This window comes from Pezoporus flaviventris, unplaced genomic scaffold (assembly GCF_033815535.1).
Source record: "Pezoporus flaviventris isolate CSIRO_AGI_PZ_B2104156 unplaced genomic scaffold, CSIRO_AGI_Pfla_v1 ptg000031l, whole genome shotgun sequence".
NCBI classification, from domain to species: domain Eukaryota; kingdom Metazoa; phylum Chordata; class Aves; order Psittaciformes; family Psittacidae; genus Pezoporus; species Pezoporus flaviventris.
In genome coordinates, this window is record NW_026892579.1 from 67,513,193 (window position 1) to 67,529,848 (window position 16,656).

The 16,656-nt window shown below is 46.2% G+C and overlaps 1 protein-coding gene across 6 annotated transcripts in view; it reads left to right on the top strand.

Moving 5' to 3' along the window:
• The window catches only part of RTN4 (reticulon 4), a 47,889-nt gene that overhangs the window by 25,585 nt on the left and 5,648 nt on the right, over positions 1 to 16,656 (top strand). For 4 of the 6 annotated variants that reach the window (XM_061461667.1, XM_061461668.1, XM_061461670.1 and 1 more), the window contains 2 exons: positions 10,786 to 10,993; positions 13,194 to 13,332. In XM_061461667.1, the coding sequence (XP_061317651.1) occupies positions 10,786 to 10,993; positions 13,194 to 13,332 (347 nt within the window). Of the gene's footprint in view, positions 1 to 2,464; positions 2,736 to 6,689; positions 6,850 to 10,785; positions 10,994 to 13,193; positions 13,333 to 16,656 lie in introns of those variants that run through there. The other 2 variants (XM_061461671.1, XM_061461672.1) reach the window with 2 other exon arrangements.

Consider the following 16,656-nt stretch of genomic DNA (forward strand, 5'->3'; position numbering starts at 1 on the left):
AAATAGCCTGGAATTCAAGCTAAAATCTTGATTTAATTTGTTCTGATTATATTCTTAGGTTCTTTGATGGTTCAGGTCTTCTCTTCTGCTACCAGGTAAATACTAACAAATGGAGCCTTCTGGTCCAGAGCGAAGAGTTTGCAGAGGAGTAGGAGAAATAAGGAAGAACCCAAACCTGACCCTTAGGCATATTTTGCTGAAGGGAAGACCTGCTGTGTTTTAATAGAGCTCTTGTGGCACCCTATTGAGATGCAAAGGCACGTATAGCACAGCCAAGGCCACTGACAAAACAAGGCCTTTGGGAAGTTATTTGCAGAGTGGCAAAATTAGGGGAGAAGATGAAACTTATGGTAAGCTTCCAGCTTTCCCAGAGGCACAGTTAGGTGGCCAGCACTGAATGAACCTTCAGGCAAGAGCAGAGTTAGGTGGTTATCCACAATGCTCTCCTGTGGGAAGCTGGGAACACTCTTCAGTGCAGAACGGCTGCTGTACATCTGCTCAGGGTGATTTAATATCTATGCAGTGAGTAAAGTACTCACCCTGCAAGCAGGCAGCCCTTTGGAGGTGCATTCCACAGAAGAACATGGTTAGAATTGATTGTGTCTGTTTTAGCTGTCTGGGTGAGTTGATAAAGCCATCTTGGAGGCAGCCTGTTAGCTGGATAGGTTTTGTGCAAACGCTGGTGTAGAAACAGGCATGCAACTTCCCTCATGACACAAGAAAGCTCATACAGAAGTTTGTTGACACTGCTGGTGCTTTGTTTAAAGAGGAGGGAGTAGAGAGTGTTGAATAGGGCGTAAGTGCCTGAAATAAGAGATGTGAGTATGGAGGGATCCAGACTTTGTTTTAGGCATTGTTTGCATGGAGTGGGAAGAGAGAACACAGTAAAGAGGAGGATCTTGAGGGCAGGGAGAAACTCCTGTGGCCGGAGTTAGTGGCTCATGTTAGATGTAAGGAGAATGTTCTCAAGTAAGGAGAATGGGGACTGGTAACGCAGTTGGCTGCGTGTTCATGTTCTGGGTGCTGCCGATTTGCTGTGGATACAGCAAAATGTCTGCTCAGGAATGTGTTGCATAAATGTACTATTTTAAGTATGTAATATAAGGACTATGAAGAAGAAATGAAGGGACTGTAATTGTGTATTGGGTAATTGGTGGAAAGAGCTTTCTGAAAGCATCAGGTTTCTGGCTATTTTAGTGACAATGCAGTCATCCAAACAAATGTGAGGGAAGAACAACGGATTTTGGTGCTTTCCAGTTGATCTTAAGAGTTTCAGCTTAAAGACAAGCACATTGTCAAATGTGTTCTGTGCTTCTTCCATAGTGCAGCTCTTCAAATTTTCTCGCTCTGATGTTTGCATGTACACATCCCGTTTCCTTCCTATAGTGTATGCTTTGATTTACCTGTCAAACCCGTCAACAAAATGTACATCATGGTTTGTTGAAAATGTATGTAACTGCTTTTGCTGTCAAAGGAGGCCTTAAATCTGTGCAGCAGTTGAAGCGATAGCAGGTTTTTCAGGTAGCTTTGTATCTTTATATAGGAGTGTCTGTTCTACTGTGTAAGTGTGGAATCAGGATCTCCATCCCAGCCACCTCCATCACGTTTTTAAGAGGCTTTGGAGCAGTGCTGGGGAGTTTTTAGCACTGTATTGTCAGCCCCAGATCTTAAGAACAGACTCCAAGCCAGAGGAATAGTCAGATTCTTTTCAGCAGGGATGGAAAACAGAAGGACGTCGTTCTCACAGCTCTTCTCTTTCAGCTTGAGTTTCTGGTTTAGGCTTGTCTCATGCCCGTGTGTTGCTTTCTGTACATTAGTAGTGTAAACTTCCAGGTGCTCATTTTTCATTTAAATGAAGGGAACATTTAATTGTTACTTCCGCAGCAGACAGCAAAGGGTAAACTAAGAAGGGGAAGGTGTTTGGTTGTAGGAACTGTGAAAACGGTTAGGTAACTGTTCCCAAACCTCCATTTAATGAATACATGTGGCTGAGCGCTTCATAAGGACTAAAGATACCAGCAAAATGACTTCTTGTGTTCTTCCCCAGCCTCTTGCTTTTGTTACACGCACAGAAAGGGTCCTGTTCTGTCCTCCTTCAAGCCTTTTTTCTTTAAAGGGAGAGGTGTTACAAAGAGGCCTCTGTTAGCCTTGCAGACAGTCGGGCGTTTGTTTAAGGAAGCAAGGGGAAGACGTGTGTCGAGGAGGTCTGTAACGTGCTTTAACCACTGCTTGAAAAGCAATGTGTTTAAAGCCTGCCCGGTGGCTACTTTTAGCTCCAGTGTGAAAAGCTTCTTAGGGCAGTATTTTTGTTAGCCTGTGCTGAGCCTGTCCATGGCATGGACACTGCAACAACGCAGCGCACGGGTGTTGTGCAGGGAGAAGCCATCTCCCTGCGTGCCGCTTCCCTTCTCCCTCCGCCTCACGTCTCTCCCGGCTCCGTCGGCACGCAGGGAAGCAGCAAATGGCTGCACGGGGCCGGGATTGCATTGGAGCATGAGGAGCCTGGAGAGAGCTCGCACTGCGTCAGTCGTGCTCCACACCCCGTCAGCTGACCGGCCTCCTGCAGCACCAGTGCAGCCGCGCACTGCAGACGCGCAAGCCCATGCTTCCCATCCCGGGCTGTGGATCCCTTCTCCTGCAGCTGCCCTCTTGGAATGCATAATTGATAACCACAGCTGGAGGGTAGAGCCTTTGTGGAGAGATGGACAGCCAGCTGAGCAGCTGGAAGGACAAGGGTATTTCTTTCACCTTTCTTCCCTTTCATTTTGTAACGCTAAAGATGCTGCGGGTTGTGTTTAGCAAATGGGGTTTGTGGCGTGTGTGTGATTGTGAAATGTATCCAAGGGTGGGAGATCTGTGCTGTCTGCAGGGGAAAAAGCTGTAGGTTAAAATGGGTAAATACGAGCGATGCAGAAGGATAAATTATTTATGTAGGTGAAATAGCTTGTGTGACACTGCAGATCTTTTTCAGCCCTACAGAGTGTATCAAAGCAGGGCTTGTTTCCGTACGCACTGCACAAATACCAGCAGAGCCTCAATTTACTTGATGTTCCTTTGAAATCCCTAGATTATTAATGTCTTTACAGGGCTAGCTATTAGCCTGAAAGAATATGGTGCCTGCAGTTCGTGTGGTTTCATTATTTTATGAGGAGAAATCTTATGCGGACTAGAGCGGGGTGGGGATTTTCTGTTTAATACTGGTCGGGTTGTCCCCTCCATCACATTTGCTGTGGATTTTTCATAATTCTGTTGGATTTTAGGTAAAACAGAGTGATATTTTTCAGAACTGGCAGCCATAATAGCGAATTGGTTTAGGTAAATAAGTAGCTAACCTTAAATGAATGTGGTTCTGACCTTTGTTCCTGGAGCCGCCAATGGGAGATGGCGGGTGTAAATCTCTGTGGATCATTATATTAGTGCTCAGTGTGTAAGGGTTTAAGCCTGATTTGAATATGTAATCATTATATTTTATCAGCAAGACAAGCTCTAAAAGATTTTCATCATCTCCAGCTGCTTAAGTATCTCTTAAAGGGCCCTGTTATGCTTGTTACATGTGAAATTTTCCTCTTCTTTTATAGCTATTGATCAAAATCTCTGGTTATTTTCCCCTTGGACAAAATTGCCGGCTGTCTAGAATCCATGGAATGCTCAACCAGAACCTAAATATGCAGCAAAAAAGCCCTGTAGGGGAAAAAAAACTTTATCCCTCTGCAAAACAGTTTCTTAAAATGCTAATCTTTAATGCAAGGGCTGTAAAATACTAGGAAGAAAATATTCTGCAGTGTTTAGCAATAGGGTCTGGATGTGTCACTGGTTTAAACGCTCAGCACTGCTTATGTCAGGCCTGAAATTCCTGGGGTTGGGAAAAAAAAGAGAAGGAAAAAAAAAAGGGGTGGGAGGGATGATCAGAAGGATTCTGTAACAGTCTAAAGGGAAGTTTCCTTTGGGTATTCCGGCCCAATTTTCAGGCTGTGTTTTCCAGTCCGAGGGCTGGTGGTGGCCTGTGCCTCGCTGCGACTGAAAGCAGACATTTCTGAGCCTGGAATTAGAGGCTTTGGGAATAATGGAGTCTTTCCTGGTTTAAAATGAATGGATTGCCAGTGATGAGCACGCCTGCATGGTACACACAGGGGGATACACTAACCAGAGCAAGCCGTCCTAGTACCAGGGGTCTGTGCTCTTGGCTGCTGTGCAAAGTGCGGACCTGACTGGTGTGTCATGGAGCTGTCATCACATGAACAAAGCAAACCTAAACCGGTCCTTTGTACATACGTTGTGCTGGTAAAACTGCTTCAAGCAGTTTTCAGTTCCTCTTTCCTCACTTTGTTCTTACATAGTGGCATCCCCTTAGGTGCAGGAAGCTGGTTCAGTCCCTCCAACAAGTCCCTGCTGCTTTAGGGTTAATTATCATTTCACCTGCAGAGGTAGGGTCTAAAAGCAAATGGAAGCAGAGCAAAGAGAAGCTGGTTTTCTGGGGAAGCAGAAGAGCCTGGTTCTTCTTTTGCAACTGCTCTTGCAGCCTGGTTTGCTGTGGTTTGTGGTAGCATTTGTTTGTAACGAGACGAAAATGCTGTGTTTCATGTGTAGTTCCTTCGTTAGGTCAGGCTCCAGTGGCATGGAAGATGATGGGTAAAGTTCAGGGACTGATTACACTGTTCAGCTCACCCCAAAATAAATATAGAAGCAAATATTGCAACATGCTCCTTCACATGCTAAAAAATAACCTTCAAAAATGTTATGATCAAATCTAAAGCCAGAGAAGAGCCAAAAGGATGGCTCCTAGTTAGACCTTCCAGCTAAAGCACCACTTTCTAATTGCTATAACCCTAAACCTGGTTTTGCTATGTGCTGACAGCCACAGTATCTGAGGAACCAGCATAATGAAAGGGGTACAACCTGTGGTATTAATACCTGTTATTTGATCTATTGATCATCTAGACAGGCAGGATGAAATAGGTTTACCCTGGGATGACATGGCTTTTATTTGTAGCATTTTTAAAGACAGGTCTCCATGGATAAATTGGGACCAAAATGCGTCTTTTATTTATTCACTATTTCAATGAGTTGTCAGGTCTTAATGGGTGAATAATGCTAATGGCAGGGTGAACAGCACAGCTGTGCACCCAGGCTATCCCAGGATGGCTATTACGTATATTAATGTGCTGAAAATCTATCTGAATTCTGGTTCAGATTAGTTAAATAGAGGAAAAGGTTGCATTATCGTGAGTAGCCAAGGCTTTGGAATGATTTTCTCTGTTTATGCATTGTGCATACATGCACAGGTGTATGATTTCAGTAGAAATTGAAAGAAAAATACTGTTTTGGCTTACTGGTAATTTATTGTTATTTATAGGTACATCAGTGTATTGATATATAGGTAGTATTTGTATCTGGGGGAGAGAATCTGGTAGTGTGGGACTTTGTTTTCATCCTAGCATGTCCTTGGGAAATCTGTATCACTTTTCCTTGCCGTGGACCGCGGGGCAGAATGTGCTAGCTCTGGAACGTGCACGATGCAGACTTGTTTTCTGGCCCTTGGGCTCCGGTTAGACCAGCCCATCATTCCCACTGGCCGTGCCACCCCTGTGGAACATCTGTCCCGAGGACAGGGAGGGCTCTGTTGGTTGAAGGCAGCTCCGTGTGCATGGCACCACGTGCGGTCGTGCTACAACCACCCGGGTTCACCAGGCTGGGATTGTTCTGTTGTTAGTGACTGGCAGCGAGGCACTGAACTGGCTCCCAGCGTGGCTCACTGGGGTGAAAGGAGGCTGGAATTTTGTGGCTCAGGCTGTGACTGCTCCTGCTTAGGGTGCTCCATCCCTGGCAGTGTCCAAGGTCAGGTTGGATGAGGCTTGGAGCAAGCTGCTCTAGTGGAAGGTGTCCCTGCCTATGGCAGGGCTTGGAACTGGATGAGCTTTAAGGTCCCTTCCAACCCAAACCATTCTATGAGTCTGTGACAACTGTGATTTTTAAATGGTTGTTCTGATGTAAGGAAGCTTGAAAATGTGGGAAATCTGGGAAATGTCAGGCCCCAGCATTCTAATAGTGTTTGTGCTTCACAGACTGACCACTTGATGGGTTGGTGGCTTCTCTGTGGGGTTGGCTTGGTCTGGTTGGTCTGAATCGGGCTGGGCCAGGCTTTGAAAGTGAATCTGCAAGCTTCAGCTCTTGCCTGGTAGATAATCTGTGTAAAAGATCAGTGGAAGCACTGGACATCACTGTCAGGTGTAAACAGGGAGGGTTTTTGGTGTAAACTGCTAGATACTGTGCATGTGGGCATCGCCGCAGGTGTAAACAGGAAGTTTATTTAATGTGAAGTGCCAAACGGAGATCAGCAGGGATTTGTGCTTGGGTGCTGGTTTATCAATAAGCCTCCACTGTACTGCGGTGACAGTTGTGACTGCGCGCTTTACAGTGTGAAAGCTGCCCTTTCTCACCACTCCTGTGTTAGCACAGTGCGGCCGTTGTTAAACCCACCCAGAGCAGCCCCTTTCTTGTGCTTCCGCGCTCTCTTTATTCACAGAACATCGATTCCTCCCTACCTTCCACCCCACAGAGAGGTTCTCGCCGAGCAGCGATCGTTCCCCAGGCGCAAACCTCCCCGTACTGCAGTCACCCTCGCAAGCAGCCTCCCTATGGGGCTGAGCTCCCCATGGCCGTGCCCTGCGTGCGGGTGAAGCCGCGCTGACGGCTGCGTGTGCGGCCGCGGCGCCATTGGCGGGGTCCGGGCTTGGCTGCGGTTGCGTAGAGGCACCGACCTCTGCGTGCCCTGCAGGAAGTGGAACGGCGCGGGGAGACGCTGGGCACGGGCTGCTGCATGCAGGCTGCTCAAGATGGAGGCCAGAATGGGTCAGTCCCTTTTCCTTGCTTTTCGCTAGCCGCTGCCGGCGGAACTCGCTTTGGGTCTCGAGCCTTTCAATCCCCGCCTCAATACGAGCGAGGGGCGCTTGGTTCCGCTCTTTAGAAAGAGCGTTCTCAGGTTAAATGGATGGAGCCACTTGTTGTCATTTTGTCACAACGGGGGCTGTGCGGCGTTAACTGTGGAATAGAGAGAAAAGGCTTTAAAATGCAACTAATGCAGCGGTAAAGCTGTGGCGGCACTCGCTTTAAAGGCAAAATGTAACGGGATGAGTTGTGCATGTAAGGCACGGATGCTAGCAGAGCTATTTTTAGACGTGCCAAGTGACAGTTCGTGCTTACCAAATGTAGGCAGCTGTTCCTGCTTTAGAATAGGCCAGGGGTACTTGCTTGAAATGTGGGAGATTGTAGTTCGGGGGTATAAAATGAAGGTTAAAGCGGTTTCCAGGAGGAAGGAGGCTGCTTGGCACCAGTTCCTCAGAGTTGGGGTGTGGGGGGGGTGTTTTTGTGCTGTGCTGTGTTTAATCTGCTGTGAATATCTTGCATTTAAAGCCAGAAAGCTGCTCCTGGTAATGCGTTTAACTCTCCATTTTCCTTTAGAAAGAAATGCAGATACGTGCTTCCGATCGATCGGGGTTTATAAATCACTTCCATCATTTATAAATCATTTTCATTGCTCTCTTTAAAACTGCACCTCGCTTTTTCAGTGTCTTGTAGCTGACTTTCCCGTGGAGGAATTCACAATGAAACCAGATCTGGGTGTCGTTACGCTGGGGCTGGTATGGTGCCGAGAGGAGACACTGAGAAGTGCTGTGTGTGCAGTTTAACTGTGGTCTGGGGGCTCCCAGCTCGGGGGTTTTCTTGCTGTTGACTTGAGACCAGCAGGCTGAGGATGGGGCACTGGAGGCCATTTGTGGGTGCTTTAATTGCAGCCATTTACCTTGATTTCTCCTATCTTGGGAACCAGGATACAGGTGAATGACTCTTTACCTTCCTTACACCTGGGTGCAGGTACAATGCTTCCTGCTTGTAGCAAGTGAGTTCTTGTGTGAAGCAATCAGAACCTCAGAGCAGTGGAGGGGCTGCGAAACTGTGTTAGAGAGGAGGGAGTTATCTCCGTTATCCAACTAAAGCTGCCTGCAAACGGAGAGGAGAGGGGCTCATGCCTGGCATGTCACACGATACAGGAGCAGCACCCAAATATCACCGTATGGATGCTCAAATTGCACATTTGAAACTAAATATAGCTTCAGGATTTGCAGCAAATACTTGGGGAAGAAATGAGGTTTTCAAAGCTTTTTTGCATGATTTAGGAGCATGAAATCCACTCATTTATACTTTTTTTTTTTTTTTTGCAGTACTGGTTCTGACACCCCCCCTTCAGTGTTAGGGGTACTTGCTGCTCAATTTAGGTTTAGAGTTTACAGCAATTTTTAGGTCAAGCTCACAGTTTGGTTCATAAGCTTCTTTTATCTGCTAAACTTGCTTCATTAAGGTGCACAATAACACTACCAGGCACTTAGGTGGTTAGAAGCAAAGCCAAAGAAACCAAATCAAATGTTACATTTAGGGATTATAGCCCATCCAAAAGGAATGTTGCAATTGCTTGAGTTTTGTTTTTTATTTGATTATTACAAATTAAAGACAAGTTTTCTTGCTTAGAGCTTCATTGGTTTGACAGTGAGAACAGCAGCTCTGTAACATGATGACACCCAGCAGGATAACAGGTCAGCAGGGTGCACGGGTGGGTTGGGCCTGTGTGACAAGGACTTTAGATGGGTGCTGGTGGAGCAGGGGTGTCACCTCCTTCAGCTGGCTGCTCTATCTCTCACCCCATATGTTGGTGGAGTCACATGGGGGAACCACAGCCAGCATCTGATCTGGCTGCTGCTTTGTTTGTATTCTGCTTTCTGGGGGCAGCAGTTGTCAGCAGGAGGCAGAAAACCAGGCAAGCAGTGGGGCTGAGGGTGGTGGTGGAGGGCTGGGGCTTGCTCCTCCCACTGCAGTTCTGCTTTGGGAGAAAGAAAGGAGAATTGGGGAGGGGTGAAATACCCTAAGGGCCATGGGTTATGAGAAGAACTGTTTAATAATTGAATTAAAGTGAAATCTAATAACAATTTTAATGAAAAGGAGATAAAAAGAGAGAGGACTAAAACCCAAGACAGTCAAGTGATGTACAACACAGTTGTTCACCATCCAATGATTGATGCCCAGCCCAACCCAAGTGCTGATCCACAGCTCCCAGCCAAGTCCCCCAGTTTCTGTACTGGGCATGACATGCTGTGGTATGGAATACCCCTTTGGCCAGTCCAGGTCAGGTGTCCTGTCTCTGCTTCCTCCCAGCTTCTTGTGCCCTTCCGCACTGGCAGAGCATGAGACTGAAACGTCCTTAATCAGGGTAAGCAACAGCTAGAACATCAGTGGGTATCAGCGTTATCCTCATCCTAAATCCAGGCAGCACTGTGCCAGCTACGAGGAGGAAAACTGACTCCATCCCAGCCAAAACCAGGACAATATGAAAATAGCAGCTTTAAGTTTCTGACCAGGCTCTTGTCTTCCCAGCGCCTGCTGCTCAGTACATTTTCCCTAAGGAAATCATTAGGAAAGGACTCCAGCTTCTGAAACACTGTGAAATTGCACCACAGCCCCAGTGGCGTTTTCACATTGTACCTACAAAAGGGATTGTGCAGACTTTGCCCTACAGAGGCTACTGAGTATTTAATGCTGGTGCATTACCACGTTTTCATCCTGTAAGCAATAATAGATCCATTTCATTTTCTGATGCAGTCATTCAGAGTGAGAATGTGTTCTGAACTGTGATGTGCTACTTTACAGTTGACTTTGGTGGTGTTTAGGGCGAGATGGGATTACTAACCTTGTGGTGCAGCAGTAATTTGCTATAATTTATCTTGAGTTCTGTAGCTACCACATTATTGCTGTTCAGAAGCAGTTTTGATGCAGAAGAGGAATTTGTGCTTGTGAGAATCTGGTCAGCTGTGGAAGTAGAAATGATGAAGCAGGAGTTTTTCTCTGTATGTCCCTATGAAGTGTAAAACCAGAAGAGATGCCCCTGCCTACTTCTGTATTGGCAGTGGGGAGGACGTTTGCCAGAGCTCATGAGTTCAGTGGGGTAATTGACCAGATGCAGCAGCACCTCAAGGCAAACAAATGTGCAGTGGGTGCATTAAACCATTGCCTATGACCTAGGCAAGGGTGTAGTTTAAACAGTGATGTTAAGAATGGCTCAATATTGTGTGCTCTCGTGGGGGTTGCTTGAGGAAGACGTTAAGCTTGGCTTACAGATGAAGCATTTGGCATTGGAGTGCAGCAGATTTAGCCTGGATGGAAATTGCAGTGAGATTATTCTCTCTTGATGGCTCAGTCTGTCACCCATAATCAACACTCCCATGGGAACGGCTTTGGTCAAAAGGAAACAAAATGAACTGTTAATAGGTTTTGAGCAGTGTCTTTGCCTCTACCAGACTTAAAAGATATAATGGTTTAGAGATCTGTTAGCATCCTGTCATTTGTCCTAACGGGGAATTGCACTCAATCTCAGTGAGTGACCTCCCCAAAAGGCACAAAAATAGAATGAAATGAAGCACAAACTGCCATGGTTCTGGTGCAGAGCGCGGAACAGTAGTCAAAGGGATTAATTCTGGCATTGCTTAAGGGCAGAGTTGTTCTTAAACTGCAACAATTACGTTTGAGGTGATCCTAATAACAATAATCCCAATAATCTGAAGTCCAGTGCAGAACCAGTGCTAAAATAACCTATTCCTAGTTGTCATTTCAGCTCTGGTGTCACAGTGAGATGGCACTTTCTATTCTTGATGACTCTCAGCAGTCAAGTGAATCGTGTTTTACTGTTTCCATATGGATGCAAAAGGTTTCTTGTTCTAATTTCTTTCCTTCTTCAAATTTTAGTTGTTGACCTCCTTTACTGGCGAGACATTAAGAAGACAGGAGTGGTGTTTGGTGCCAGCTTGTTCCTGCTGCTCTCATTAACAGTGTTCAGCATCGTGAGCGTGACAGCTTACATTGCCTTGGCCCTGCTTTCGGTGACGATCAGCTTTAGGATATACAAGGGAGTTATCCAGGCAATCCAGAAGTCCAGTGAAGGCCACCCGTTCAGGTGAGAGCCTTCCTTTCATTAACAACAAGTGTGCTGTTCTGGGGAGCAGTATTGGTGCTGTTGGGAGCAGGGGATGACAGAGGCTATAATATGTTGCCTAATAATGTACATTATCTGTACTGGAACATGCCCAGCCTGTGACTCTTCCTCTTTCAGTTTTTCTCAGCAGGAAGACACAGTAGTAAAGAAATTGAACTGTGTGCTTGGTACCTGGGATTTCCTTGGGAATGCTGGAGTATCTTAAGTTACATAACCCCCCCACCAATACTTCAGTCTAATGGACTAATAGATGCTTTTTAGAATGGTGGAGTCTTCAGAATGTGAACCAGTGGCAGATGAGCTACAAAATGTAAAGGATTCCCAGGAGATGCAGCGCTTTTTCTATGCAATATATTTAGCAAAACTCAGAGGAAATGCACCAGGGGATCCTTTTATCTTTTGGGGACTTTCCTTTAAAGAGTGCTGTTCAAGTTTGTGGTTTGGGTGTAGCAGCATGGCCATGTTCTCCATACCCAAGGCTGCCTTCTCCCCAGCAGAATCCAGGTTCATTGAGGCCTGCCCATATCAGAAATCCAGAAACTTGGACTCTGTATTCTGTGGCTTCAGGAATTGAGTCATAGGATTAATTTTGGTCCTTGAAGAGGACCTCAGCTCTTTGCTTTAAGTGATGAGCTAAGCCCTTGTGGCTTCCCACGTGTACCCATCTCTGCAGTGTGGGAATGTGGTACCCGTGGTATTCCTGCTTCCCTGTGGGGAGTACAGCGGTGCCCAGGCTGCATCTGAAGAGAAACAAAAACTTAACTAATGTGTTTAACTGCTAAGAGTGCCTGTTTCCACACCAGCCCTGCCCCACACTGCTCAGACTCACTTCTCTCCCTTCATTAATCAATGAACTGGGTCCACCTCACCGGCCCTTGCACCTTTCCAAAACTCCTGCTTGCCCTCCTCTTTACAGCTCTCCCTGATTTTGTGCTGTTTCCAGTTGTTCTCATTCTCTTCCTCTCATCTTCAGTAAGGCAGAGTGAAGTGTTTCCTTGGATTTACCTCCTTTCTCTCTGGGTGTTGTGGTTCATTTACCCAGTGGAAGCCAATCTGTGCCTAAACCAGCATGGGGCAAAAATCTTGGGGGGGGGGGGAAAGGAGTATTTGGTTTGGAGCTTAAATCTGATACAGAAATAACATCTGAACATTCAGTATAGCAGTATGAAACTGTATCTTTTGTAAACTTGGGGCTTTGGTTGGTTGCTTGCTTTAACCCCCCAAGGGCTTGCATGGCTCTCCTTATTCACCCACATGAGGGTGAGTAATTCCCACCTGAAATCCTGCTGGCTCTCTCTACCCAATGGTGTTCTTGGGAACCCAAACAGCATTTCCAGGTTTCCCAGTTCTATCTTAGCAAGAACAAGCAAGACTTGTTTGACCTGTGCTCCTACTGCAGTTTATTTCTAGACCCACTGATTGATATTCATATGAAGCATCCAGACCCACATACCTGATTGCTTCTTACCTGTATACCTTCACCTACGAGGCTGCTCTTACTTGAATTTCGACAGTGAAGAGAGTGTATGAAAGGGGCTTAATTTGTGGTTCAGGTACTGAGTATCTTGCAGATGAGCTGAGAGAAGGGTGTGCAGATTGGAGCCAAGCATGGATAGCAGAATGCAGCCTTGAAACGGCTGCCTGCTGTAGTTACTGTTTGAAGTGTTTGCATTTGCTTTGGGCTCGCTGCAAGGCTGTGCTTGGCTTTGCCTTAATGACAGCCATGGGAGCCTCCAATGTGCATTTTTCAGCTTTCCACCCCAAATCAGAATCCCCCCTAAACAAAAGCTCAGCAACTGCAGTAACTGTAAAATGAGTGCCCTATTACAGATGTGCTGCATTGCTCCTTCTTCCTCCAACAGGCAAATTAGTTAAATTAATCTCTAATTAAAGAATCTAAATTGCTGTGGCCACTGCAACTACAGATAGAAGCCTCAAAATGGTGGAAAGAACACTTCCCCAGATAGGAGCTTTTATCTTTATCTTAAAAGAACTGCTATCACTAACTGTAAGAACTGTTTTTAGCATTCCTTATACAGTGAGGTTTTTCCCTTTATAGAATTCAAGGGAACACATGTTGATGTTATATATATAAAACATATGTTGACACTGCTTGGCAGTACTCCTACAGCGAAGTTTCATAAGCTCTTCTTTCTTGCAGGGCTTACTTGGAGTCTGATATAGCTGTCTCTGAAGAGCTTATTCAGAAGTACAGTAACGTTGTGCTTGGTCACATTAATGGCACAGTCAAAGAGCTGAGACGTCTCTTCCTAGTCGATGACTTAGTTGATTCTCTGAAGGTAAGTTTGCTCCAGCGTAGAAGCAGCAGCCTTGTGTAAATAGGTCCCTTGCTGACCTGGGTTGCAAAGCCCACTAGTCCTCAGGAACGTGGAGGAACAATAGCAGCTTTGGCGCTGTGTAAGTAAATAAGGAGTTTTTGTTGGGGTGTTGGAAGTAATGAGCCTTTTTGTTTGGCAAGTAGAGCTTTCTGTTAGCCACACTGAGCTGAACATCAAGTGCTGCCTGCAGTAACAGTGGATAACTTTAGCTCCACTTCATTTTGCCAGTATAATAACAACCAATGGGAAACTGACATAATCCCTGGCTGCATGTAGCTCAGCCTTACACCTCCTCTTTGGTGCTGAACAGCAGAAATCTGCTGCTTTTAGTCCTGCACATCACTGAAACGGGGTTTGCAAGTTACTCTACCTGAAGTGTGCAGTGCTGCCCAGCAGATACCTTGAATAGCTCCAGGTAACACTTTATTTATTAAAGGTGGCAGAGCAAAATTGACAGTGCATAATAGTGTTAGAATTGGCTGCAAACCCTTCAGTTCTGCTCTGTGAGGATTACATTCCCTCCTTTCAAGCTAATAGTGTTCCTTTGTTTTTCAAACAGTTGTTTCCTTTACCAAGTACAATGTGTTGGCCGTTTCTTTCTCAGTTTGCTTAATCTTCTTGGAAGAAAGTAAATCCCTTACTCAGTGCTTTGTAAAGTCCTTTGAGTTGCTGTAGGGTTGGGGGAAGGGAGAGGAAAAGGGAAGCTTGTAAAGTCTGTGTTGGATCTCAGGATCTTACCCAGAGTTTCTGATCCAGTTTCTCATTATGATCCAACTTAAGCGGAGTTTGTGATGGAAAAGCTGCACCTGATGTGAGTGCAGTGAGTCCTGTCCCTCTGGAGACAGGGGAGATGATGGACGAAGGGATGATTTTGGACAGAGCCTTGGGTGAGATGGTTTAGTGTGAGGTGTCCCTGCCCATGGCAGGGGGGTTGGAAGTGGATGATCTTAAGGTCCTTTCCAACCCAAACCATTCTGTGATTCTATGGTTCTATGGGGCAGTGGGGTTGTTACCTGGGGTCTACTGCTGGTGATAAAGATGCATTTTCTCCAAAGGGAAGAGGAGATGGGAGATGCTAGGCTGGGGTTTGATGTGTTTTGATGGCTAAATAAACCCTCTTGCCACTGCCCATTAGTCTGGGCTGTATGAAGTCTGTGTCTCACAGAACTGAGTACTTGGGATTCATCTCTGCAGCATCTCAAGGCCACAGCCTTGGCCAAAAGAATTACTGTTCCACAGCCAGAATTGCATTTGATAACTAAAACTTGGAGTGGGAGGGAGGGAAGGGACATCCCCTTTGTCTATTGTGGGTTTTTTAAGGGCATTGAGTTTCAGTGTTCAAAGAAAAATTAACTTTGCTGAGTCATGTTTGAGCTGCCTAAACGCCAGCACAGAAACTTGCAGCCACAAGGTTACTTGTGTTTCTTTAATAATTAAGCCCTCTGTGATACGATCCTTCATCTGAGTTATAAGGGTTGTTTAGAGATCCCGATCCCTTGCAGGGAAGGAAAAGGAAGCAGTGGGCAGCCAAGTGCTGCTTCAGTTGACACTGTTTAGAAAACCAGGCCTTGCAGAGGGATTAGGTAGGAAGCAGAATTAATTCCAGCCAGAATGCCTTCGAGGCACTCCAGTCACTTCTAAAACGCTATGGGCTATAGGAAAGATGTGTTTATTCAGCTCAACTGATTCATTTCCCTTCTCTTCTGACATTCAGAACGTTTTATGTACGTTAATGAGTGTAATTTATGGTACCTTATCTGAAACCAGTGAATGTCAGGAGAGTTCATGAGCTCAGGTTACTGATCTGAAGAGCTTGTGCCTGAGGAGGTGATGGAGATGCTGGGGTCTAAGGGAGTACAGCAGCCCTGGTTTAACACAAAATAGAGATGTCTTGGCTCGTGTAGTTTAAACATCCTCACTGTAGAAAGCAGCATGTTTGTGTATAATTAGAGAGCTTTAATGTAGGAGATGTCTGGAGGTCAGGTTATTGTGTGTAATAGTCCTGGCTGTAAAATCCGTCTTGTGAAGGATTTTCTTGCTTTATTAAACAATGCTTCAGACATGGAGGTCTTAAAATGGACTATAAATATTTATGCAGCTCAAAGAAGCTCCTCACAGCTCGGGAGGAGCAATTCCAGAGGAGCCCTTGCCAGGGAGCCCAGGGGAAGCTGCACTTTGTCCTGCTCAACGGCGATGTGCTGCCACAGCCGGTCTGGCACTGGCCATGGTGGCTTTGCCTCTGCTCGGTCGATGCTTTGAGAAGCAGAGCTCCTTGCTGCAACTCTTTTATAGTAAAGAAATTGCTATATGGACATTGCTGGATTTGCCATTAAACTGTGGTGTGCTCTGGGTACTGGGGAGTCATGAGTCATTGGGAAGAGAGAGGCAAAGCCTCGCTGCAGGCCCATCAGATACACTGGGGTTTTACTGGTGTGTGGGTCATCCCAGTGCTCAGGCTGAGCTTGGGTCTGGGCTTTCCCTTGGTCCTGAGCGTGTGGGAAGAGCAGCATTATCTCTGTAGGTCAGTCCTGGGTTGCCTTCTGCTTTCTTTTTCATCTGGAGCTTTAAGTGCTTAGATGGGTCCCAGGTAACCCCTTCTGCACTTGAGAGGCTGAGTCGTCTCCTTTCTAAGGAGAACAAAAACCAGAGGCCAGTGTGTATATGTGGGATTGAGGTCAGCTCCACTTAATCCCAGAGCAGTGTTTTAACTGACAAAGTGTGCGAAGGGAAGAGGAGGAGCTGTGGGAGGAGGGTCTGAGGTTTCAGCTGCACTTCATTTGCTTTGGTAGCCCTGGTGTCTCATACTGATGTGCTAGAGGAAGTTGGTCTCGTTGGGTTTAGGGTTCCTACTCCCACCCAGTATGAATAAGTGAAGGGGATTACAAACTGCACGTGCAGTTGGTAGAGCCCGATGCTGGTCAGGACAGACTCTGGGAGGAGCAAAGCCTGTGCCAGCCAAACATTAACTCCTGGATTTTGATCTTCTTTGGGCCATAAAATCAGTGCTCACTGAATAGGATTGGGTAGCGCTGATAAAGGTTGGACTTTGGGATTGAGTCAAGCTGTTACCTTCTGCTTGCATGAGCTTGCATTTTCTGCCTCGGTCATAGTCTTCAGCAGCGTTACTCAGTGCTCACCTGGCCAGGTGGTGCCCACGAGAGGAGGTGATCGAATCACAGATTCAACCAGGCTGGAAAAGCCCTTCAAGCTCATCCAGTCCAACCGTTCCCCAGCACTGCCAAGGCCACCACTAACCCATGGCACTGAGGCCTCGTCTCCACGGGG